The 25,590-nt window shown below is 53.2% G+C and overlaps 4 protein-coding genes across 4 annotated transcripts; 2 read left to right on the top strand and 2 right to left on the bottom strand.

The window, feature by feature from the left end:
• The first annotated feature begins 123 nt into the window (after positions 1-123).
• On the top strand, positions 124-5,119 carry TGME49_248870 (SNARE associated Golgi protein). The gene is made up of 6 exons (XM_018780880.1): positions 124-1,196; positions 1,676-1,772; positions 2,274-2,387; positions 2,861-2,957; positions 3,578-3,666; positions 4,094-5,119. Exons 1-6 carry the CDS (start codon positions 672-674, stop codon positions 4,354-4,356), a joined length of 1,185 nt encoding a protein of 394 aa, XP_018635018.1. The 5' UTR covers positions 124-671; the 3' UTR covers positions 4,357-5,119.
• Positions 5,120-5,615: 496 nt separating this feature from the next.
• Positions 5,616-11,211, bottom strand: RAB7 (GTPase RAB7; the record flags this gene model as incomplete). The annotated part of the gene is made up of 10 exons (XM_002367193.2): positions 5,616-6,100; positions 6,795-6,960; positions 7,402-7,462; positions 7,922-8,052; positions 8,359-8,433; positions 8,675-8,742; positions 9,028-9,080; positions 9,229-9,279; positions 10,440-10,583; positions 10,741-11,211. 10 exons carry the CDS (start codon positions 11,209-11,211, stop codon positions 6,022-6,024), a joined length of 1,299 nt encoding a protein of 432 aa, XP_002367234.1. The 3' UTR covers positions 5,616-6,021.
• An 11-nt stretch (positions 11,212-11,222) lies between these two features.
• Positions 11,223-16,540, top strand: ALP3B (actin-like protein ALP3b). Its single transcript, XM_018780881.1, has 4 exons — positions 11,223-12,624; positions 13,295-13,444; positions 13,659-14,174; positions 14,516-16,540. The coding sequence occupies exons 1-4, from the start codon at positions 12,151-12,153 to the stop codon at positions 15,077-15,079; spliced, it is 1,704 nt and encodes a 567-aa protein (XP_018635019.1). The 5' UTR covers positions 11,223-12,150; the 3' UTR covers positions 15,080-16,540.
• Positions 16,505-24,729, bottom strand: TGME49_248900 (hypothetical protein). The gene is made up of 4 exons (XM_018780882.1): positions 21,845-24,729; positions 20,946-21,121; positions 18,786-20,111; positions 16,505-18,529 (listed from the first exon to the last, which is right to left on the bottom strand). Exons 1-4 carry the CDS (start codon positions 23,085-23,087, stop codon positions 18,308-18,310), a joined length of 2,967 nt encoding a protein of 988 aa, XP_018635020.1. The 5' UTR covers positions 23,088-24,729; the 3' UTR covers positions 16,505-18,307.
• Between the last annotated feature and the right edge of the window lie 861 nt (positions 24,730-25,590).

Here is a 25,590-nt window from a genome sequence, read left to right on the forward strand (position 1 = left end):
GAGAGGGGGTTGCGCGCGCGCGTCTCTCGCGTTCTCCCGACGCCGCGAGCGCTTTTTCGCATGGCGTTTTTCCTCGTTTCCCCGTTCGGTCGCTCTCCCCGCTCTCCTCTGTGAGGCTTTCCTTCTCTTCCTCGGCATTCGTTCACACGTCCTCTTCGCTCTTCTCGAGACGCGAGAAATTCGTTCTTCGGCGCGAGTCTCCGCAAACTCCAGCTCTGGCCCGTCCGTGCGACGCCGCGCTGTCTTGCGTTTTGTCTTCCGGAGGGTGGCGAGCTTCGCCTCTCCACGCAGGAAAGGCTGCGAAAGAATCTGGCGAAAGATCTTGGAGAGAACGAAGCGCCGGCCAAGAAGGTGTGGATGGGAAAAAACGCGGGAGCCTCGTCATACGGTCATGTCAATCTGACAACGTCGGACGAGAGAAAAGGCGTCGCTTTTGGGAGGGCAAAGAGGCCGCTCAAGAACGACGCGGAGAGTTTTGCCGGACGGCCAAGCGTTCCTCTTTTTTCGACTTCTTCTTCTACCTCCGAAGAGCTCCTCCTCGAGTGACTTTCCGTCCCTGAGTTCCTCGCCTGTCCCCCTTTTTTTTCTCTCTCTCTCTCCTCGGCTGCTCCCAGCCTCTCAGGCCTTCACACTGAGGAAGGAGACACTGGGAGACTCCTCCTCCTTCTCCCATGGCAGGTTCTTCTTGCGCCGACGGCGGCTCTGGCCGCTCGGCTTCTTGCGCCCCTCGGGAGGACGGCGAGAGGTCTCGCGCTTCTCGCCTCTCCAAGAGGAAACTCGACTCGTCCTCCTCTCCCTCGCCTCCCTCTTCTTCTCCATTTTCCCCCTCTCCGCCGTCTTCCTCCTCGCCTGCGTCTCCTTGCCCTTGTTCCCTCCTTGGTTCTCCCTCCTCTTCTCCCCGTTGCTCTCCCTCCTCTTCTCCCCTTTGTTCTCCCTCGTATTCTCGCGCCTCGCAGGGTTTGCTGCAGCGCGGCGAGGCGGCCGCGCTGGCGAGGCTGCTGGTTCTGGTTCTCGCACTCGGCGGCGCCTTCTGTCTGGCACGACATGTTTCTTTTCTCCAGCTGTTCAAAGACTTCCTCACGGACCCCAGTCGTCCCCGCGGCGAGGGAGAAGGCGGCCGCGCAGCGCTCGCGCATGCAGACCCCGGAAGCGCGCAGGTCGCTCGTGCTGGCCTCTTCGTCCTTCTCTACGCGGTCGTAAGCAATCGCAGCAAAGCAGGCAAACGGATCCTGGACGCCAGTCGAGAATCGGAGGCGAACGACGTCTTCATTGTCCACGGAAATGTCGGGGATCAACATCTCCAAGAAGCCGTTCTCGGCTTTACTCGAACCCGCTAGATAGGCGTCATTAAGTACATAAATAAGGCGGCATACACAGATGCAAAATGCGCGCCAGGACATGATAAGAGAGTCCAATCCAAATCCGCGCGTTCCGTAGTCATCGGAGGGTGTGTGTCGTGCCGATACCTGGTTGATGCAGCTGCAGCAGGCATGGTTTTTTCCTCTTCTTATGTATTTCAATAAATATACACATGCGTATGTAATTATAAACACAAGGAACTATGTATGTGCAGGTTTATGTTTCCTTGTTGAAAAGGGAGTCTCTGTTTCTTGCAGTGCCGGTGCTGCTGAGATCTCTTCTTCGACTTTCGTCTCTTTTCTCGACTCTTCTTCAGGGCGGCGTTTTGTTCGTCCCCGCGCCGATCATGTCTGTCGCAGCAGGCGCTCTCTTCCCTGACAACTTCCTTCTTCCAGTCTGCCTCATTCTCGTCGGTGAGACCAAAATCGTTTTCATGAACGTCGTAGAAACTCCTCTCTCAGCTGTACGCGTCGTCTCTCCATCAACTCAGAACGGGAGAGAAAAGACCTCGCCGGCCTCTCGGCAACGTCCGCTCATCTCCTCTCAGATCGGAACAGCGATGCGTACTCCGCGTGATGTCAGATATACATCTATATATATATATATATATATATATGTATATGTTATATGTACATTTATATGTTATAAGGAGGGGAAGGATCACATATATATATGTATATGTATATATATATATATATGTACATGTAGATTCATATGCATGTGAGATCCTATGTAAACATATAGCCAAAGAGAGACGTTGGTGCGCATGGACGCAGAAGGAGAGACAGCTTTCCTGAGAAGCATGTACGCATCCACAGGGAGGAGTAGTGAGAACTACAGGCGACTGAGGTCTGTTTTTTCAGCTCTTTAGCACCCCAAGGAGTATTGCTGCATGCGGCTCTCTGGATGTTCAGGAAGTCTCTCTGGGGCGTGCCTCTCTTTCCTTTTTGCGCGTTTCCTGCTCCGGAGTCTCGTCGTACGCTTCGTCGTCGCAAAGCGTCCGATTCTGCGTGCTGTGGACTTCGCCAGTAAGCGAAAAAAGTCAATTCATTCCGTTTTCTCCCGTCAGCGTCAAGCTCCACCCCTCTCGTCCCCACCTGGCTTGATGCCTCTGTGCCTCTCAACACTTAAATATATATATATATATATATATATATATTATATATTATGTTATATATTATATTATATATTATATATATAATATATATATATATATATTATATGTATATATATCTGACTAGATGCAGGTTTGGGGTGGACGGTGAGCTCACTTGAGTATCGATGTATACGTCTGCGTTCGTATTGTAACAGCAGTTCGTGGATTGGTAGGCATGAGAAAGTTTGTGAATGTCTTCGTACAAATGCATTCATGGATATTCACCATATATGCATATATATATACATATATATACATATATATATATAAATATAAATGTGTCAATTTTATGGGTAGATGAAGATTTTAGAGGAGCTGCATGCAGGGCTGTGTGTGTTTTCTCAGTTCGGAAGGAAGGAATCAAAGTTCTTTTGTGTGCGCGAATGGTTCTTCCGTACACTTTGAATAATTACTTCCTTGGCGTGACGGGTGTCTCCCTCTGGTAAGTGCGAGAAACCGTTTCTGGAGAAAACGAGCATTCGTCGGTTTGCTTCAGACAAGAACTCTGCGGTGGGAGAGAGGCGTTCTGCATGCGGTTTCGGGGATCTCCTGCTTCCGGTGTTCTGCTCTCCATCGCTGTGGTTCTCGACCTTGTCGGTTTCGGCCTCTCGCAACTCTCTGCCGTTCTTGTGGCGGTTTCCTCGACGTCCGTCGCACTCCCCTCCTGCGGGTCTCCCCTCTTTCGAAGGGAGTCCGCGGCGCCGGTGCTGGCCTTTCGCATGCCTGTTTTCCTCTTCGATCGAGAGACGGGCAAGCACGGAGAAATACTCCGTTCAAGAGCGCAGGCAGTCGTGTACCAAGGAAGAGACCGAGGGCGTTCCCCCTGGAAAGCGACCGCTGTAGAGAGACAGATCGAGTGGACCGGACAAAGATGTATGTGCGCAGATGTGAAGCAGGCAGATACTAGAGTCATTTGGATACAAAGTCCTGCATTTACATACATACATATTTATATATATATATATATATATATATATATATATATAAATATGTATGGTGTTGTTTAGTGTCTCTTTCTGTATGGGTCGTCATATTCGCATGCGTTTCTGGACATAATCTCAGGGAATTCGCTCTTGCGACCTTCCTCACGGGGGTTCCCTTTGCGGTCGCCTATGCGGCAATCGGAGCCGAGCTTCGCGACCTGGACTCGAGTGAGCTCGTCATAAAAAAATATGGAGAGCTTTGTTTTGCGTTCTGCTTTTTGCTGCTTCTCCAAGCCATGCGCTCCACTGTGTGTTGTCTGTCTGTCTGTGTCCCCACGGGGGTGTTCTCTTGGGAGAAATCTGGTTTTTTCTGCGAGTTTGGAGACCCCCGCAGTGCGCGTCGCTCGAGCGTTTCAGCGCCTCTCCAGTGTGGCGCTCTCTCCGTCATTCTGGTGGAAACGCCGGGTGCTGGCTTCTCTCGGATGCTGCCTTCTCTCGGATGCTGGCTTCTCTCGGATGCTGCCTCGTCTTGCCTTCTGCATGCGGACGTTTCCAGTGTACCTTGTCGAGTGGAGCTTGCGGACCTGCGTCTGCCGTTCTGCATCCTTTTCTCTGTCGTTCTGCGGCGTATCCTGCGTGCTGCCGGAATTCGCAGTTTTCTTGGGCGCGTCTGTCTCCCCGTCTTCGCCGGATTCACCTGCTCTGTCGGTCTCGTCTTTCCTCGCGTCGAAACTCTCCGGTGGCGGACTGAAGTCGGTGATGGTCGTCGCTGCATGCGCGCTGCTCTTCGCGGGTGTACACACAGTCAAGAACATCGCGCGTGAGGTTCTGTCACAAGCGGCGGAAGACCTCGACGCCCGCGAGTCAGAGAAGCTGTTGAACCGAGAGGACGAAGAGAAACTGAAGCGCGGCGAGTAGCATTGGAGGCGACTGGAGGAGAGGAAACCAGAGAACGTCGAGAGGAAGGGAACCCACAAGACAACGAGGAGACGGAGACAGGGCAGAGACAGCCCCGGGAGACAACAAAAAAGAGCGGCTGAGTCCGACGCGCTGCCCTTGAAGGGACTCACGAAAAGCAAGCAAGAAGCACAGAGCCGCATCTTTCCTTCGGCAGAGAGAAGGCTGTGCCAGCGGCGAGAGGCTGAAGATTGAAGCAGCACAGAAACTGCATGCAAAGGGTGAACCCAGCGAGGCCGAAGGCGAAGAAAAACTTCACACATCTCTGCAGAACGGAGGGCCGAGAGGCGGCAAGCAGTCGCAACGACTCTCGAGGGAGGGAAGCTGGGCCGAGACCTGGCTGCGCAGAGCGAACCGAGAAGCCTCCTTTGAAATTTGTGTCGATGAGCTGTGAAAGCGAAAGAGGCTTGAGGAAGCTGGTAGAGGAAGAGAAGGACAAAGAAGGCGAGACGTCGTCGCTCAGGGAAGCAAACGAAGTAGCATGAGTCCTCGACTGCTGCTCGCACTGCAGCGTTTCTTTCCACTCTTTCGCTTTCATGTGGTCTACGTGAGGCTTCTGCGCCATGCCCTTCTTGGGTGTACGTCCTCCCCTCCCCCTTCCCCCGGGTGGCGGGAGGCTTTTTGGTGCGTCCCGACGACCCTCGTGGGCGGACCGACTTTTGTTTTTTTTTCAATCGCTGCGACGCGCGCTTCTGTCCGGCGCCTCTGGTCCGGAATGTCTTGCCTTGCTCTTCCCTGTGTCGAGAGCTGTCTAGACACCTGTGCGGCTCCGAGGCCTTTTTGTCGGGAAGTTTCGTTTCTCACTTCCGACAGAAAGTCAGCAGAAACTTCCACTGGGCCGCGCTGCGGGCAAGGGCGCGCCTGGAGCAACAAGCGGCGGCGCGGGGAGAAAAAGTTCGGTGAACAGCAGCAGAGATGCAAAGAGAGAAAAGAGGGCAAAGAGAGAAAAGAGGGCAAAGAGAGAAAAGAGAGAGACAGGGACGAACGCGAGACGGAGAGGTGAGAGTGAACAGGGGAGACAGATCCAGAGAGATCGAGCGCGCGTCACTTAGCTCGAGAGACACATACGGAGCGAGAAGGAGAAAGAAAGAAGTGAGGAGGGCGTAAGAAAGACAGAGAAAGAGAAAGATCATAAAGGTGTATATAAATGCACATTCTGAATGTCGAAGGGAAGGAGCACAAGATACGCCGCGGTGACTCGATGACCGCGAGGCTTGGCCTCCTAGGCGCAGGAGTTGACAGAGAAGGCAGGAATGCCAACGGAGCGTTTCTTGACACACACACTGTTTGACAGCCGAACGGCCGACGCGACAAAGAACTGAAAAAGTCTGTTTTTCCTGACTGCCCCTCCCGTCACGGGCGTCTCTCCGCGGAGAGACGCGCGTGCATGCAGGCAACTTCCCCTCGGCGGGGGGGCGCCCTACGAGCATCGAAGCTCGCCACAAAAACGAACAGAGCCTTCACTTTCTCTCTCCTCCCCTGTTTGTTTCTAGGTACAGTCCCCGACACCCACAACGCATCGACAAACAAATATATATGCATGTGGGCACACCCGAGCGTAGACTGACATGCAGAGACAAAGAAGCCTTCGTTGCGCTAGACGCCGTTGCCTTCTCTCAGTGCGCCTCAGCAGCAGCCGCCGCTGCTGTCGATGGGCGCCGGCCGGATGTCCGCGTTCGAGAGCGTGAGTGTCTCCGGGAGGTAACTGAAAAGGAGACAAGATTCCGAGAAGGCGAGTGCCGCGCATTCATCGCCACGGAAAAGATCCCCAGAAAATATATCTCCACAGGAGTCCTCTAAGATACACTGTCTGCTGGAGTGTCTTTGCACCGGACCACGGGGTGTCTGTACACCGCGGAAAGCGTCCGCAGAGAGGCCAAGCTCTCTCTCTTTACTAGCAAAGGTGAAGACGGATAGGGAAACATAATGGCTGGCGCCAGGCTCGCAAATGGTACCCAACACAAGGGCATGTGACTGTACACACCCCTGTGCGTAGAGAAGCACAGAGGACGAGAGCGGAAAGAGAAGCGGGGATCTCCCGAGAGAAACGAGCAATGATAAAAACGCGTCGTCGAGTTTCCATTTCACTGTGCTTAGAAAAACATGTCCAACGACACCTCAGCAAAAGCAAGCGCATCAATATACAGAGGTCCGTACTCCTCACACAGCGATCGAGGAAGAAGCGACATCTCCTCACACGCAGGTATGCATGCATATATATGTAGATATATTTATATATATGAACCTATACAGACAGAGAGAGACACAGAGACACAAAGGTAGACAGATAGCAAGGGGGGGGGGAGGAGTCAGACATGACGGAAAGGGATGTACAACCATCTAGAGAGCAGAGAAAGTAAAGGTATCGCTGTTTTGGATGGCATTTGTGTTTGACTTACATTTGTTCTTGTTGTTTTTCTTGAAGCATCGCACGCTTGGCAATTTCCTCGAAAGCGAGGTGGACGTTCGTCGCTGTCTTCGCACTTGTCTCAAAGTAGGGAATGTCGTTTCCGCTCTGACGACAGAAAGCCTCTGCTTTGCTCGATGACACTCGGCGCTTCTCTCCTGAAGAAAGAGAACCACGAAACTTCACCATTCTCGGAACGTAGAAGCAGGCGCGCCATCCATCGTCTCTACATCAGTCTACAGGCATCCCCTGCGTATCTTGCGATCTACAGAGTCATGCAGCTTCGCCTGTCGCGGCGTCGCATCGCCGAAGGAGATAGCGCCAGACACACGGGGGAAATGTGCATTCAGTTGGACAGGCTGAGGCCGATAGAAAACACAGACAACGATCTAAACTGGTCGAGAATTTTAGAAAGAATATAAGGAACAGACATCGGCCGACAAAGACAGATGTCGGTCGATAGAATACGGATGCCCAAGGATGGACGTAGATCGACAGACACCAGTACGCTCTTCTACTACATCTGTAGACGACGCAAGTAGACATATGTGAGAGGGGCGCGGCAGAAGGTCGGTCTCTTGAAAGTCTTTTCTTCTCACGTTCATCGACTTTGTTGCCAACGACGACGAAGGGGAAGGAGTCCGGGTCCGACGGAGAGGACTGATAAAGGTGACAGAGCGTGCATAACGAAGAAAGGTAAAAATCCCGGAACGCGTCGGAAAGCCAAGACTTTCCGAGACGAAAAACGCATACGCAAGTGCTGGCAGAATCTACATAAAAGCGAAAAAGCCGAGTTGCTCCACACAATCGCGCGGTGCCTCCAAAATCAGTGTGGCCAAACAGAAAAACGCCTCCACGGCGTTGCGCCTACCCAAATATACATGAATATACAAATATATATATATATATATATATATATATATTTGTAAAATTATACTTATACATTATTATACATATATATATGATAATATGTATGCGTGTTGGTGAGTAGATTCGGAGGCATGAACAGACACATGTATACAAGCCTACGCAGCGATACATATATATATATATATATAGAGAGAGAGAGAGAGACATATATATATATATATATATATATGCATATAGAAGCGGGAGTACCTGGATCAGAAATTCTTCTTTCCAGGACTGAAGACTCTCGAAAGACTTGGGATTCGTCACGTCGAAAACGAGGACGCAGCAGTCTGCGCCGCGGTAGAAGGCGACCCCCAGACTCTGAAATCTCTCTTGGCCTGAACATCGAGCTCATGCATCAAAGTAGCGAAAAGGTACCTCCAGTACCCGGCATGCCTCTCCGTCGCTGAGCGGTGTGCACCAAGTCGAGCGTCACAGATCCATATAGGTCGACATACACATCGATTTATCGTTCGAAAGAGACATAAAGGCTTATGACATGCGTAGATGCATGTGCAGATATCTCGTATGTAGACGAAGAGAAGACTCCAAACTGGATGTGTCTGTGGCGTTTGGAATTGACAGTTGAGATGTGAGCTGGGTCGAGCTTTTATCTTGAAGTTCTCTCGAGTCTGACAGCTCACCAGCAGTATCCCAGATCTGCACCGTCACCTCCTTGTCGTCGATGACGACATCCTTGGTGAGGAAGTCCGCGCCAACTGTCAACCGAAAAGCAGAAACGCAGAGACCACAACTGCATGCGTCGCAGGCGAACGGTGAAGGCGGGCGGCTCTCGACTCTCATATATGATATGACACCCCGAGAGAGAGACGCAGCGGAGAGAGGAGACGGCGGCCCGTTCTGCATTCTTGTCTAGCACTGATTCGCGACCGCGAGAGGCAAGAAGAGGAACGGCGGAGACAAAGGAAGGCCGAGAAGTCGTCTTTCGCAAGAACTTACTCGTTGCTTTGTACTGGTTCGAAAATTTCTTGTTAACATACTGGTTCATCAGCGAGGTCTTGCCTACCCTGCAGAAAGCACAGACACAGAGACTGCAGCAGGTCGTGAGCAGCTCTTCTTGGAAGAGGCCTAACGTAGCTGTTCCATTCGTCTCGCATTTTCGCGGTCCTCCTTGCGGTCTAGGTCTGGATGTTCCCCTTCCTCCTTGCGTTCACTCCAGGCTTTCCTCTCTCCTCGACTGTTTCTTGACTCGATTCGTCCTTGACTCGCCTATCCTTCTGACTCTGCGTCTTGCTCTCCACTCCTTCTCTCTTCCATCTCGCCTTCTCATCTCTTCTCTCTGTTGCGCCCACCCGCTGTCCCCGAGGATGATGACTTTCAAGAGAGCCTTCTTCTTGGGCGGCATCTTGACAACGCGAAGAAGGAAACAGGAGCAGGAAGGGAAACGGAGAGGAGACGCGCCAGCGCTTTAAGTCGTGACGGAACAGGCGAGTCCCCCGTGAAGGCGAGAGAAAGACTCGCGAGAATGAGAACGAGGAGAAAAGACGAAGAACACAAAAGCCGTGGGGTGCCAAGGAAGAGAGACCGATTCGCAAGCCGAAACCCTGTGGGGAGAGACAAAGACGAACGCAGAAACAAAGTACAACCTCGGCGACGCTTCCTAGAGGCCATGCACAGGCAGAGCATGCAGATGGGCCGGTGAAGCGCAGCTTAAAAATCGAAGAAGGAACGCGCATTCTGCTTCCTCTTCTTCACCTCGCGAACAACCAGCCACGGTGGAGCGCTCTTAACCTTGTGTTGCATTTGAGGAGTTGCCCTCATCTCCGTAGAACGCGCAGCGTGCAATAGTCAGCAAAGCGAGACCCCACAGAAAAGACACAGCAACAGCCGAATCAGCCGGCCGGAACCATGCGTCTGCACAGGCGTAAGGTTACACAAATATGCTTCCTTGAATTGATGCAAAATATAAAAACAGAAACACCCATAGAACATTCGAGGGTGCATCAGTATATTCATAACTGTTGTTTCATAGATAAACATGCATGCACAGTGATGCAGGAAGATATGCATACATAGATATACTTATATTCATCCATATATTTATATATATTAATTTATATATTTGTATATATTTATATTTATATAATTATATATATATATATATATATATATATATGTGCGAGAAGTGCCTCTGACGGGCTCTGTACGGGTCCCTGTTTGTGCGAGTTTCTTTGAGAACGTGGAGAGGTGTACGTACACACGGTTGCATCTCTGTTTTGCACGGCATGGACGCGAGAAGGCTTCAACAGGTCCTCCGCCGAGACCGGCGAACGAGGATTCTCTCTGACTGTCCTTTATCTTCCAGAGTACACGAGGCGAGAGAGAGGCTCTCTTCTCTCTTTGTGTGCATCGAACAGAAAATGGGATGCGGTGTACAGAACAGAGCAGACACCCGAATCCTTTCCTCTCTTTTTCTCACAGGTGAAGAAGCCCCGTGGATTTCCACAAAGCACATACATCCAGGCTCTTTCTTCTTCACGAGGAGACTTTCGCGCGACAGCATCTGCGGGAGTTCAATTCTCGATCTGTGTCCACACAACGCCTTCGAAAAAGTTGACTAAATTCGCTTTCAGACGGACAGAAAATGATGAACAGACAGGACCGCCAGGAGAAGGCAGTCTAGGGCGCCGCGAGGAGTGTGTCTTGACAGAGACAGAGCGGCGCGCGAGAGCAACTGGAGAAGCGAGAAGGAAAGCAGACTCACAAAGAGAAGACCTTCGAAAGGAGTTGCGGAGAATCGCAGGCCGAGGACGTTCTCGCGAAGCCGCTGAAGCTTCTCTGCTGCCGAGCCTCCCAAGCCAGCGCCGCGGCCGACGACCGAGACACACTGACGGCAGGATTGCGAAAGCTGAGGAGGAAAATATGGAAAGAAGACGCGCGAGAAAAGCAACGCGAAACTGTCGAGTGGCAAGGAGACAAATGGAGCACACACACAGGCTGTGCGCCAGCTACTGACACGGTTCTTGGCAAGTTTTCCGGGTGTATGTAGGTGTATGTATACTCACCCGACGACGCGCGGGAGCGAAACTGGCAGACGTGAGAAGACTGGCTTTAAAACTGCGTGCGTTTCTCTTCAGGGCACAGAAGAAGCGCCTCAGCGACCGTCTGGCGAGTCCTGGAAGGCCGAGAGATCCTTGAGGAAGTTCCTCCACCTGTTTCTGCAAAGTTTTCTCCGGAGTTCGCGAGCAGCAGAGACGAGAGGCGCGGACGGCGCCAACACACACACACAGTCTCGGGTGTCCAGACACCCGAGAGACACTGCGCGCGGGGGTTCGCGCAAAGTCCCCAGACGCGTAGATGCTGCTTCTTCCTGGCGCCTTTTCGCTGATGGCGAAGAGTGAGACAAGCGCTTCCGCGCTGTTTCCTTTCGTCTCGCCTCTGTGCTGCTGTTTCTCTCGCCGAGCCATCTTTCGTTCTGCATGCACTCGATGCCGGAGGAGCCTCTCTGGACGCTCTCGCTCCTGCTGGCCTGGCATTTGCCGAGAATCTCTGCGAGAGCAAAGCGGTCTTCGCGAAAAAACGCGCGAGGCGGCGTCTGGTCTCGCATCCTCTTCTCGCCTCTAACCGTCTCCTCGCTTATTCTCTCTGCTTCTTTCCTCTCTCCACTTCCTTCCCCTCGCCTCTTCTTTTCTCGCTCTTTTGTTCTCGCTCTTGTGTTCTCGCTCTTTTGTTCTCGCTGTTCTCCTCCCTCTCCTCCCTTGTATATGCTCTGAAGGGAGAGCGAACGCGGACTGTCTTTGTCTCTGTCCTTTATGTCACAGGAGCCTCTCTTCTCCCTTCCTTCCCCCGTCTCCATCTGTCGCCTCGACAGAGCCGAATCAGTCTTGGAAAGAAAGCGCCTCGGCGGTTATTGCACAATTCACCTTTCGCCTTTAGAGCTTTCTTCATTTTTTCGAGGCACCCTGGTTTTCTCAAGTGCGTTTCGCTGTCTCTCCGTTGTGCCTGTCGTGTGGAAGTAGGAACTGTCTCGCCGCTCTCTCCTGCCTTCGTCGCTCCTTTTGTCTGCAAGATCCGTCTCCCCCTCTACGACCTCCCCCGCGACTCGTCTTCTCCTTCTTTGCCTCTCGTCTTTCTTCTTCTCTTCTCCGTCTGTACCTCTCTTCTCTTCCTCCATTGTCTTCTTGGCCATAAAATCTTCTTCTCTCTTCTTTTGTTTTCTGTGGGGAGCGCGTTCGCCGGTCTTTCTTTAAATCTCCTCGCCGTCGCTTCTGCTCTGCTCGCGCGCGTCAGCCGTGGAAGTTGCGCAGCTTCAGATGCCTCGTCTTCGGTCCCGCTGAGCTGCAGAAGGCGAAGGGGGAGCCGCGCATTCCTGTTCTCTCTCTGGGTTCCTCGCTTCGTCTCTCCCTTCATCGGTTCTCCGTCGACCTCTCTGTCTCTCTCTCTCCGTTTCGTTCGCCTTCTGCGCGCTGTCCACGATGTTTTCTTCTTCTCCGCTCCCGGCTGCGCCTCTTGTGTTTGACTGGGGAACGCACACACTCCGCGCGGGAGTCTCCGGCGACGCCCTGCCTCGCTGGGTCGCGCCCAGCGTTGTGGGACTGCCGCACGAGGCGCTGTCTTCCTCCGCTGCGTTCGGCTTCTGGCTCGACGACTCTGCGTCCCCCTCGAGAAAAACGGGCTCGGACCGCTGCGCTCTCGCGCCTCTGAATCCCCTAGAGAAACGCGATCACCTCGACGTCTCCCCAGTTGTCTCCTACCTGCCTGCCTGCCATGCACCCTCCGGCGAAGACGGCGGCCCTGCGAGCAGAGAGGACAGGGAGAAGGCGAAGCGAAAACGAAGAGGCGAAGATGGAAGGAAGGAAGACAGACTCGCGGACGGCGGCTTCCCAAGTTTCTTGGGAGCCTCAGCCGGCTGGGGAAACGCCCCGGGTGTATACGCTGTCGACATTCCGGTACGCAGACAAGACGAAGAGTGTGCGTACATCTTCTTTTGACAAATGCATATAGAGAGAGATATACATATAGATATATAGATAGATATAGATATATATGCGTGTGTGTGTGTATATAGCGATGTGCGGCGAGAGGTGCATCTGAAGCGGAGAGGGAAGGAAAACGCGTTTACAGATTCGGTTTGTGGTCTGAATATATCTTCTTTTACACCCAAATTCAAGCCTTTGTCTCTGCATATATATATATATATATATATGCGTATGTAGTTGGTGGTAGATATTTCGGTCTTTGTATATCCTACGATTATACGTCTGTCTGTGTTGTTGTGTGAACATGCACCTGCAGCCAAGAGAGTGTATCTGTTTTTCTCTGTCTCTACGGTAATGAGTCTTGCCTCCAAAGAGTAGCTCTGTTTCTGTGGTGTGTAGTTAACTGGACAGAAGAAGACGTTCGACTTCTGAACAGCGGCGATGCGGTGTTTCCGGTGTACAGACACCTCACGACAGGGGTACCGCGGGCTGGGTGTGTTGTCGCCTGCTGTTTCCGCGTCTCTCGCTCTCTCGGTTGCTCTCTTCTGTGTCTTTCTTCTTTCGTTGCATGTTTCTCTGTGTGTCTTGAATGGCACTTCCTTGCGAGTTTCGTCTGCTTTTTCGGCTGTTTTTCGCTCAGGGGTTTCGGCGCCTGTTGGACACAGCGTGTGGCTGTCGCGGCATGGACGAAGGGAGTCTCGAGGGACGGTCGCTCCTCCTCTCCGAGCCGAATTTGACAAATCGACCTCTCCGAGACTCTTTCGCCGAGATGCTCTTCGAGGACTTCAAGGTGAGCAGCGAAAGCAGAGAACGAATCGCTTATCGCGAAGGTCACAGGGCGGCAGGAAGCAAAGCGACAGCGAGCCGCCGGTGCTAAAGTCGAGTTGCTCCTGCATCTATATATATATATATATATATATATGAGGCCTTTGTTTTCTAAAACGCTTCGTCTCTCTCTTCTCTTGCTTGATCTTGCTCTGTTTGCCTCGTTTTTTCGCTTGCAGGTGTCTCGGGCGTTTCTGTGTAAGAAGGCGGCGCTCGCATGTTTCGGCTGTGCGCGGACTTCTGGAATTGTGGCGGATGTCGGGCATTCGAATACGTCTGTCTGCGCCGTTCAAGAAGGCTTCGTGCTGCAGAGAGCCATCAAGGAATTCCCCTTCGGCGCGGGTCACTGCGCTGCGTTCACACAAGGCGTCTTGCAGCAGCAGGGCGTCTCCGTCACTCCAGGCTTCGCCGTCGTGCGGTCGCCCCTCGCCGCGGCGACGCGGAAAGGCGAGAGAGAGGAGAGAGACCGAAGAAGAAAGGGATGCTCTGCCGAGCGACGGCGAAGCGCAGAGGAGGGCAGGAGGGAGGAAGATGCACGGGGACCGGAGGCAACTGCGGAGGCGCCGAGTCTCCCTGGATTCACCAGAACTGTCGACGAGAAACACAACGAAGTCGTCCAGGTTGCGCCTTGTCCCCACGTTGCGCAGTCCTACAGACTCTGGGGCGAAATGCACATCGTCGAGGTCCTCGCTCAGGTACAAGAAACGAGGAAAGGGAGCGCAAACGAGAGGAAAGAAACAGGCGGGAGGAACGGACACTGAGAAGAGAAGGAAGGGGAGGAACGAAAAAAAGGCGCGAATCACAGGAACTGAGAACAACAGAGAGGCTCTAGAACGGGGGAAAGCTCGAATTCAAAGGCGTGAGTCCATCTTCCAATCGAAGCGAAAAGCTGCTCGACAGCCTGCAGCGTTTATCGCCACTGTCGCCCATCAGCATACTCTCCCTTCCATTGCTGGCAAACCTGTCACCTGTATCTTTTTCTCTTCTCCACCTTCTCGCCAATCCTTTCCCCTGCTTAGTGCGTTGTCCTGCTCAGGTCCTGGGAGAGTGTCGCCCCCGCCCAGACGCGTCGGCAATGGTGGCTGCGACTCTGTCGTCGGCGGCGTCGCCTCAAGCTTCACGAGGGCGGCCAAAGCTGGGTGTGCGCCGGGGCAAGTCGAGCAGCTCGCGGAGCGGCGACAGCAGAGACTGTGGGGACGGCGAGAAGAAGCGCGAAGAGAAAGTGGAGGAGGACGAGCGAACGCAGCTCTTTGTTCTGCCCGACGGAACCAAGCTGAGTGCCGCCGTCACCGACGCCATCCGCACCGCCGTCCCCGAGACGCTCTTCTCCGCGCCGCTGCGACTCCACTTCTTCAATCTCTTGAGCGCCGCGAGCGCGGGCGCGCGCGAAGGAGACAGCGAGCGGGGCGCGAAGGTCTGCGACTGCGAACTCGTCGAAGCCGTCAGAGAATGTGTCTCCGCCGCCGGCGCAGCACGAAGAGACACCCTCGCCGCGGTCATCCCCACGGGAGGCGGCACACTCTCCCCCGGCTTCCTTGAGCGGTTCAAGGAGGAGGTAACACAGAGAGAGATGAGAGACAAGGAAAGGGGGAAACGCTGAGGAAATGCGAGGACTGAAGCGAAGGAAGTGAAACGGCACACACTGGACAGAATGAAAGAGGAGTTCGTGTGGAGCCCGAGGAGCTCTTTCTCGCGCTCTCTGGTGCCAAGCCGATTGCGCATGCTGTGTTGTCTGATCCTCGCGAACCACTGCATGTGTGAAAGTTAGTTAACTGGAGGTGCGTCTAAACTGCATCTCTAAGAATGTACCTATTTCTGTGTAGATACCTGCAAATTGATTCACTTGTCCATGTATGTAACTCTGCATGCTCACCGGCGTTCTTCCTCCCTGCACACCCTTCTGTCTGTTTCCTCCCTCTCCACGCATCTACGCATTCTTCTCCTTCGGTTCCGAGCTTCGCGCCTCGCTCTTACCTCTCTGCTCTGTTCCATTCGTTCTGTCAGCATGCTTGCCCCTTCGGCTTCTCCCTTGTCCCGACGTCGGCTTCCCTGCCCGTATTCTCCTTGCCTGCAGCTGCAGCAGCTGCCGCAAGATCCTGCGCTGGCGCCGCTGCTGGCGTCGACTGCAGGCGCGTCTCTGGACGGAGAAGGCGGCTTCGCTGGGGGGTGTCTGCGCGTCGTGGCGAGTGCCGTGGAGGCGGAGAGACACTTCGCCTCCTGGATCGGCGGCTCCATTCTCGGGTGTCTAGGCAGCTTCTCCCAGTTCTGCGTCACTCAAGCCGAATACGAAGAGTACGGCGCGCGGGCAGCGCTCGACCGAAAATGTCCGTAACCAGAGAGCGCAGAGAAGAGAGAGGACGAGGCGCAAAGAAGGAAAGACGGAGGACACATATAGGGGGAGCACAGGTGCGACAGAGGGTCAAAGAGCTGGAAAAGGAGACAGGGAGAGACGTGAGGAGAGGCCGGCGGAGTCCTTCCCGGTTCTGAGAACGAGGGAGGTGCAAAAAAGACAACGCAAGCGGGTGGTAACGAACTCACGGAAACGTAGGGACGCAAACAGGAGAACGTGACGAGAAAAATGCGAAAAAGGAGGCTGGTTTCTATTCAACAAGCCTTGAAGCCGTGACCTGTAGAGTGGCTGTTCGTGAAGTGAGGGCTGTGTGCGCCCAGACGAAGACGAAACTGACGGAAAGGCATGCCTTGCGTATCTCAAGTTCGTTTTTCCGAGATGCCTGCTGATACTGCACTGAAGCGCGAGCACTTGTATTTAATCTAAGAGACTTCTCTGGAGGCTATCTCAAGCTTGAGGAGACAGGAGTGCCTGTCGTCGCCGCTGTCGGGAAACTTTGGACTAAAAAGTCAACGTGCATCTTCTCACGTTTCTCGTTACACCGTTCTCGCCTCCGTGCAGGTCTCGCGAATTCGTGCTCTAATTGTTTTCTTCTGAGCCCACATTCTCTCCGAGATCTCCGAGAGTCATCGCCCTCCATGCATCTGCGCTTTTGCTTTGCCACGAAAAAAGATACAAACCATTTTCTCTCGGGAGACACTTCGATTCGCGCAGACACTCACAAATATATATATATATATATATATATAAATATATATATATATATGCGTACATATTTGTTTACCGTCATGAAGAAAGGTTCGAGCCACTTTCACGTCGGGGCATAATTCGATACAAGCATGAAGACACGCGTATATGCATAAGATTGTAGGTCTCAAAGTATATATGGCTTCACATGTGCGCTCAGAGAAACGCTGTTTGTCTGGTGTGTCAGGTCTCTCTAGGAAAGCATGTGGTGTCTTCTAGATTCCTAGATTTCTGTATTTGCCTGTAAACGTGAAAGCGTTCCACTCTGAATCTGAGACTCCGAGAATTCTGTATTCACCTGCAAGGTTGGAAACGTCGTACTTGGAATCTGAAATCGCCGTCTCCTGTTGACAGTTGGAGAGCCCCAGTTTTTCTCATACGCATGAGACGCATGGAAATGGGTTTCTCTGTTTTCTGCACTGTCAAACGAAAGACGTTTTTCAGGTTTTTTCTATACCTTGCAGGACATCAGCGAAAGATTTCGGTGGTCTGTCGGTTTCACCTTCACATGAAAGAGCGAAAGCGATTCGTTTCGCTCACACGGGATGCGTTCTCTCCTTCCATTGGTAAAACCGCCGCCTCCCGTGTCTGTCCCCTCCTGTCGAAGCCAATACGAATGTCTCCTTGTTTCCAGTATGGTTTCTTTCATTCCTGTAACTGCAGTGAGTTGCTTCGTGTCTCTCGCTGTTCGTCGCCGTGAGGGTTTTTCCAGAATTGACTTTCCTACACCACTGTCGCCGGGAAGCGAGGCCTGCCTGTGTTGCATTCGCCTTCGGACACTTGACAACTTCCTGCATTCTCTAGGCGGCGGCAAGCTTTCTTGTCGCCATCCCTGCGTCCTCTGAGAAAGAAGAGACGTTGCTCTTCTGCTCAATGCTTCTCTGCAGAGTCTCCCCACTCTCATCCCGGGCACCTGTGTGTTGCTCCGCGTTTCTCTCGAACGCACTTTAAGAAGACGGATTCAAACACCACACACTATCGGTCAACGACGGCGACACAGAGAAGACAAATGCAAACGAGTTCACAGCTGCTGTCGCCTCAGCCTGCAGAGTCGCTCGACCCTTCTCTCGCCTCTTGGATTTCCCGAGTTGCTCCAAAACAGGTGGAACCTCCCGCCTTCGCACACAGAGTCGTTTTTCAAAAAAGAAAGAAACGAGGAATTAGGGCAGAGGGAGAAGGAGGAAAATAAAGAGCGCAAGAGGAAAGGTGAAGGAAGGGAGGATAAAAAAGCAATGCAGAAAGAGAAAAAAAGAACAGAGCCGTTCCTTACCAGTTCGATGCTTCCCGCCCCGTAACGATCTCTCATCGAGTACTACGCTGCCGAGAGAAATGTATAGCTGCACCTCTCGCAGAAACTCAGTTACTCCCCTCATTGTCCTCTTCCTCACCCTAGCATTCGAAATTTCGCTTCGCCTCCTCCACTCCCCTGTTTCTTCTCCTGGTTCTCTCTCGTTCGAGTTCTCTCTTCCTCTTGTTTTCTCTCCTTTCTGGTTTCTCTCTTCCATGTTGTGTCACTCTTTTTCCCTCTCCTTTGGTCTTCCTTTCTCTGCCTTTCTGTCCCCTCTCTCCCTGTGGCTTTCTCTCTTCCGTGTTCCCTCTCCCTTTTCTCTCTTCGCCTTAAAGTGTTCTCTCGCCCTCGTTCTCTTCTCCCTGTTCTCTCTCCAGTTCTATCTCCCGTTCTCTCTCCAGTTCTCTCTCCCGTTCTCTCTCTCCATTCAATGCCTCCATCTTTCAAGAGGATCGTCGCTTTGCGGCGAGGGCGAGGATCGTCGCAGCAGCAGCGGCAGTTCTCGAGGTCGCGCAAAGGACCGCCGGGGAGGGTGGGACCGAAGAAGAAGGCAAGGGTAAAGTCGAGAGCGACGAAGAAAGCCGGGGAGTTCGACCAAAGAACAGCTGCCTCTCATGGAGTTCCGAGACGCGGGCGGCAACCAGGGCAACGCAGAGCAGAAAGACCTGTGCAGGCAAAAGAAGTAAGAGGCAACATCGATTCGAAAATGAACGGCAACCTAAATGACACGCCCACTCCCCGAAAGCCGAGCCTTCACCGGCCACGCGATGCTTCACAACATCTCTCGAGCATATCCTTTCCCGAGTCTGCATGCAAAAAAAGTCCGCCAAACGCGGGCGAAAAAAAAGCGAGCCACTCTCTCCCAAGACTCGCCTGTTCTCCTCGTGAGCATCGGCAGCATCGTCTCCCTCTTACGCTTACCCTGAGGCCGACGCTGAGAGTCACGGCGAGCAGTTCAGGGACTTTCGCTACAATCCAGAACCCCGTAGGAACGCCTGCGATCCCCGAGTCGACGAGGGCGAGTTCGGCGAGTCCCAGAAAAACCAACAACGAGCACGCAATCGCCAGCAGCCTCTGGAGGATGCCCGCGTCTTCTCGCGGCCTCAAGACAAGTGCAGCAGTCACAAACTGCAGCACAGCGAGGAGGGAAACGACTTCGAGCGAGAGCCAGCGCGCGTAGGCAGTCAAGGCGACGGGGAGGGAGAAGGCAGGTTCTGCAGAGACTGCCGAGAGTCGAACTGTCCCCGACTCTAGGAAAGGAAACCGAGAGACCCCCGCCTCTCCCGCAGCCGGAGAGCGGTCGCTGTCGAGTGAAGACCCTTTCAGACACACGAGGAGAAGAAGGCGGGCGAAAACGCAGCCGAGTGCCATGCCACCGAGGAGGCACGCGCCCCGGCAGATGTGGCGTCGAACGGCGGCTTCGTAGTCAAGAAGCGGGACCAAGTTCCGCTTCTCTTCTTCTTCCTCCTTGGAAGAGATGGAGACGGCAGAAGGATGCAAAGTCACCTCCGTGATGCTGCACATGATGGCCTTTCGAGTTTCACTGGCCCGGCGGCGACTCTCCTGGATCGCTTCCAACTTTTTGTTCTCTTCCAGTGCTCTGGAGAGCGCGCGCGGGGAAAGAGGCGCTTCTCGTGCGCGGCTCTCACCTTTTTGTCCATTGCCTTCTTTTAGTCCGTTCTCTTCGTTCTTTCCTCCGACATGCATGCACTCCTCGCGCCACGCCTGAGAGTCTGACAGAGCCACCGCCTCTTCCGCGAGCGCCTCGGCCCCCGAAATGTCGCCCAGCATGCAGCGGCGGTAGATCCGGAGAAATGTCGAAGCAAACAGAGCGTCCTCGGCATCTTGGAGCGCCTCCGACAAAGCCGGGGACGACGCAGGCGATGCATCTGCTGCATGTATCGTAGCGGGGGCAGGTGTCGCACGCAGCTCGACAGGCGACGGAGAGAGCGAGAACGGGGCTTTGAAGGAAAAGAAGGGCGGGGACGAAGAGGCTGGCGGACCCGGAGGCGGTCGAAACGAGGGAAACAGAGAAGAGAGTCTGTGGAAGGTGTGCGGAGAAATGTGACGGAAACAGAGATGGGGCAGCATTACTGTACACGCAACCAGCAGGAGAAACGCAAACCAAGTCAGCACCGCCAAGGCCGAGATCCGCGCCGGAGATTCGAGGGAGTCGGAAAACGAGCCTTTAAAGGGCGTCGAAAACGATGGAAAGGCGTCGGTCAGAAAAACCAACGGGAAGCAAACCTGGACAGAAAAAAGAGAAGAAACACTTGCGCTTGTCGTCACACTCTTTGTACAGAACTGCTTTGTGGCTGCGAAGACAGTGGCACATCTACACTCGTTAGACGCATTCACCCACAAAGTCGCAACTCGCTCGAATGTCGAAGGTGTCTGATGCATGCCAACATGCCGAGGGATTCACCAGAGGCAATCCACTGGCGGGCCGACAGCATGCAGACACGGAAAACACCCAACATGTGTGCTCGGTAGAGCGGCAGTCTTTCGTCAAGATCGTGTAAAGCGTTGTGTATCTTCCTCTGCAGACTTCACTGTAGCACACACGGCAGGAAGGGTAGCTCACAGTAAAAAAGTGATGGAAGTCCACTTTTTCACACAGGGAAGATATGGTGCAGCACGTGGTCCAACGCAATCTGATTGCCAAAAACTTGGAATTGCACCGCAGCGTCCAGTGAATCTCCAGAGTCCGATCGCCAGCTCTAGCTATGCATGTGTATTGCGAAACAGACTGTTTTTTCTCGCATGTAGATACGGGGGCAACAAGAAGCGTGTAACACGGGATGGAGATAAATTGAGGTCTGTAGGAAGGACTCGATTCTGTGGACCCTTCTGTGGGTTCAGGACGGTCAGACACGCGCAACCAAGTCCGCTACCGCAGCAGACACTCTCTGCTGTCGGCGCACATTCACAGCCGACCTGCTGCCGCCATTGGTACTACGTGCCTGTCGACTTGAATTCAGATTCTCATTAATGGGAGCAGGGTTCCCTGGGTATCCAAGTTCGTCCTCTGCCTAGGGCATTGAACGGTTCCACGCTCTCCAGTAAATTTTGTTCATTTACCTGCAGAAACAGTGCTCCGAAAGCGGCGGCTGTCGCGGCCGCAGCCATCAGGGCCATGCTCAAATTGTAAGGGCCTGAGAAGCGCCTCTCGAACAATGAATGGTTGGCTCGTATGTAGGCACGTTCGCGCTTATCGTTTGCGAACCGGCGAGGAGAGGCTGTCATTCTCCCGCTATCTAAAAATCCAGATATGCGCTCACACGAAGAAGAGCGAGGTGCCGGACGCAGAAGGCAAGACAAGAAAAGGAAGGGAAGGCCGGGACGACATGTCAGGAGACAAACCACATCAAGCAAATAGTCGGAGAACGGAATGATGGCAGGCAACAGGCAGCAAAGAAGAATCAAATGGAAGGGAGGAGACAGACTGGAGAAGGCTAGAGACAAGAGTGGGGAAGATTCACTTTGTTTGACAGTCCGTATACAAATGTTGGTTTTTCACATATACGCTAGATACTACTGTACCTCATGTTCGTAAAATGGTGGTCATGAAAAAACAATTGATCTTGGATTCGGTAAACAAAGTTATAAATCGTTACTCCAACTTGTGGTAAAGGGGAAAACCGGAGGGACGAAGCGAAGCCCCAGCGATTCGCCTCGAGTCAGGAGCGTCGCCATAAAAGTGCGAAAGAACAAAGAAGAGAAAAAAGCGACTTGAGATGAGAGGTGTACGAGCAACTCGCTGTGTACGTGCGTGGCATGCCTGACGATGGAAGGGGTTATGTTTGAAGTGAGAACCAAGAAGAAATGAGGAAGCGTGAGACGATGGGGACGGGAGTGAATCCCAGAAATCAGAAACACGCAGCAGGCGGAAAACGAACACGTGATTGCTCCCGAGCAGTCGGTCGTTCTGTTTTGACCTAAAATCAGAGCGGGCTGTTTTTTCTTCTTATATCACCTACCGGTGTCCTCGAGTTCCTCCTCCTCATCTTCGTGCTCGTACGTCTCCCCCGCAGGTTTATCTAGTCGCAGCGGGTATTCGATCGGTTCTTTCCCCTCTCTGCCGAAGATTTCTACGTCGCCTCTCTCTCCCGGCGAAAGCTGGAGGAGCTTCCAAACGTTAGTCATGCACTCTTCGCAGTAGTCCCACAGATTTTTCCTGGTCATGAATCGGCTTCTGCCTCTCTTCAAAAGAGAACGCAGTTGGCACATGTGCCACCTGCCTCGAGGGCCTTTCGGTGGAGCTTCTCCACGCGGAGCTTGAGAAAGAGCTGCGGCGCTAGAGGGGTGGCCGCCGTCGTGCACGTCGATAGCATTTTCCGAAAAAACGGAAGATCTAGACGAAGAAGCGAAAGCTGGCAAGAAGGTCGAAGCAGTTCCTACTGTCGCCGCACTCTCGGGGGTCTCTGTGAGCGACTCCCTCGTTTCGGTTCGTTGGCGGAGACCCGACGAAGCCTCGGGAAGAGCAAGGGGTAAAGGGGGGATGGTAAGCTTAACGACGGGTGCCACCTCTTCAGCACTGGAAGCGAGGTCCACCGTGTTGGCTGGTTGGTCCTGGCTTTTCGGCTTATCGGCTTTTCGATGTTTGTCTGCTGGAGATACGGACGCGGTCGAATCCGGCATGTTGGCTGCGGAAGAAACCTGATCTTTCGGGAAAGACAAGGGAACGTCGGACGGCTCGATGAGCGCCTGGGAACCGTTCGCTGCGTTGCTGCTCGCAGGGTCGATAGGATCCGGACTGAAGTGTGCATGACGTCTCTCTCCGTCCTCCAGGCGAGGGGTAAGCGTGGCAGCCAAGTCCCTCAGGGTCGACAAAAGCGACGGCGAGACACAACGTGACGTGTCACGCGATTTCGCTTCCTTTCCTTCCTCTTGGGTAGTCTCTGATTCCTCGAGCCAGACACGTGGAGGCTCGTCGGCGCCTGGCCATAGCGGCGTATTCGGCGTTTCCCTCTGTTCTGGAAAGTTCGTTTGGGCGTCTCGCGTGCTCGCGGCAGCCGCAAGCGTCAACGAATCGCCGCCTTGCTCAGCCTCAGCTGCCGCAGCGTCTGAAGTCTCGTTCTTCGCAGCCTGCGTGGGACTTGCGAGCAAGCCAGAGTGATCTGGAAACGGCAAGTCAGGTGCCACCGATTCGAGTGAACCGAACCTCGACGCGTCGTCGGAACGGACAGGAGCTCGAGGTGACTCGGGAGGATCAGACGGCATGGCGAGAAACACTAGAAAACTGGACAGGCAGACTAGCTGAGAGTTGCCACTCACAAGGACACCTGCAGAGCCGAAGCGCCATGCAGGTTGTATACACACCTGAAAGAAAGGAGCGCTCCGCAGTCTATTGCACGCCACAGTTAAACTGTCCGTAAACACAGCGGAGCGTTCAAGCAACGAGACCCTAGCTCGGTCGCTAGGAGAGGGAGGAACGATGCACACGTCTATTTTGGGGGAAAAGGCGACGCTGCTTCTGTTTTCTGGGGGAAGAATGCTGCAGCTTCATAAACGCGGAAACTGGCCGCAGCTGCGATGGGTGTTCTGCTGAAGTCTGCGGCTCTGTCGCACTCGTGGTCGGTTGCTTCTTCGAGCTCCTGCTGTGTCTGGCAGTGAGGCACCAGGTCTCACAAGCTTGGATGGTCGAGGGAAACACAAAGATTTCGGTCGACAGCGCGTGGTTGTGGCCGCAGCGACAGTCATGCACTGCAGCGAAAAAAACCGTTGAGACCAAGAGACGGGACACCCCGGGACGTGACCCGAGATACCCGAGCAGCAAAAGGAGCACGTGCTTCCGTTGGAAATTGACAAGAACTCAATGGCGGAAGATGCCAGGAACAATGCAGAGGATATCAGAAGTAAAGCAGGCAAAAACATGGTCTTTTAGCAGCCAGCCAGCGAAATGAACAGCACACTGGCTTCCACAAAACTGCGCGTCTCGTGCAGCTGCGAGGCCCTGGAAGTCAAGCGATACTATGCTGCTAGCCGCAGCATTCCCTTTTTTGGAGAATAACAAGTGATGAAGGCGCGTTCACGGACACGGTGGAACATGGGAGCAGACAAAAAAAGCAAAGCTCATTCGAGAAGAAGGGAGGGGGGTCGCCAGAATGCGGCAAAAACCACGAAAGCACCCAAACAAATAACTCAGTAGTGCTGGGCACCGTGACGCGCCTTCTGCATGGCACACAAATGAATCCAGCAGCAGGGTGTCGCAAAACGACTTGCGGAATAGAGAGGGAAAGGCAGGTACGACGCCGCATCCCCTGGAGGAAAGGGTGGAAACCGGCTTGGACCCGACTGTTGGGCTTTTTCAACCGCATTGATTTTCAATGTTCAAATGCAAGACTGGGAATGGTGATTCTGTTTGCGTTCGATGTGCATCTACGGGCGCACAAGGGAGAGATGTCCCTTACGTTCTGTACTAGGAGTGCCATGAATAGGGAGGGTTACATGGGGGATCCGCAACAATTCCCTGGTCTTACTTGCGCAAATGCATAACCAGCCGTGAGGCACCCCAACAAGCTGGTTCCACGAGATGCAACTCCCCCAAAGATGCGGCAGTTCACAGGAAGGCCGGAGGAGACACAAAACGGATGTGTGGGAATTCCGGGCACAGCACACAAAGACGTGTCTCAAGAGTGCGGTACGGCAGCCAAACTTAGAGGTGCCACCCTGTCCAGCGAACGCAGGAGCATGAAGCCTGGAAAGGCGCGAGCTAGAGGACTTGCCAGGCGTCGAAAACTTGGATGCAAATGACGGGAGGGAGCACAACTCCATTGAGTGCGATGAGATGTCAGATTAAAATGCAGCACATCCAGCTGACTGTAGCAGCAAAAGTCCGTAAAAGCAGAAGAGTCACAGTGCCGGTGCAATGGAGAGAAGGGGGAACAACCACGGAAGTGAACAGGGAAACAGACTGTGGAACTTTGTTGAACATCGGTGCTGAGTGTTCGAAGATGGTACTCAACCGTGTAGAATCCTGTTCACACATATGTTCACAGCCACCTCAACGCAGCCTCTCATCAACGCAAGCGTGCGAAGGAAAGCAAGGGGCGCACGAGGGCGCGTCACGACATCTCGTGTGTGTTTTGGCGCACTCTTGCTCAGCTCCACCTGGTCAGTTCTCTAAAAACGACCATGTTATCAGTCCTCTGCCAACCCTGTGCTGACGTCCTCACGTCGCATGCATCTTTGCGTATTCTCATAAGCGGATTGAACTCACCACGGGGGAGTCTACGCTCAGTTGTTATCTGATTGGTATTGGATGCCATGGGTACGTAAGGGAAAGGAAAGGTGAACCACTATTTAATCACAACAGTTATTATAGCTATAGATGAATGCTAATTCTGGAGTTAATCTCCGTTTGAGTTATACAGCTCTGGTTCGTGGATCATTTGTACAGAGACAATATCTACTTATACTATGATAATTACAATACACGTTCTAGCTATGATCATTATGTTCTCAATGCCGGCTTTGTATGGAGAATATAGTAACTTCTTTGCACCGATATATATTGATGGTTCGGAAGTTCAATCCTTGTATGGTTTGCACCTACTTGACTCCTCAGTTTAAGCAGAACTGTAGTTTATCAGGACTAAAGTCAACGTAATCTATTAAAAAAACTGCAGCCACTGGTTCACCATCAACTACCTTGTTTCGACTTCGTATCGACTGTGTTATTGTAGCACGCGACCTATTTCTTAGTATCATTAGTGCACCCATT

The sequence above is a fragment of the Toxoplasma gondii genome, chromosome XII (genome assembly GCF_000006565.2).
Source record: "Toxoplasma gondii ME49 chromosome XII, whole genome shotgun sequence".
In the NCBI taxonomy this organism is placed as follows: Eukaryota; Apicomplexa; class Conoidasida; order Eucoccidiorida; family Sarcocystidae; genus Toxoplasma; species Toxoplasma gondii.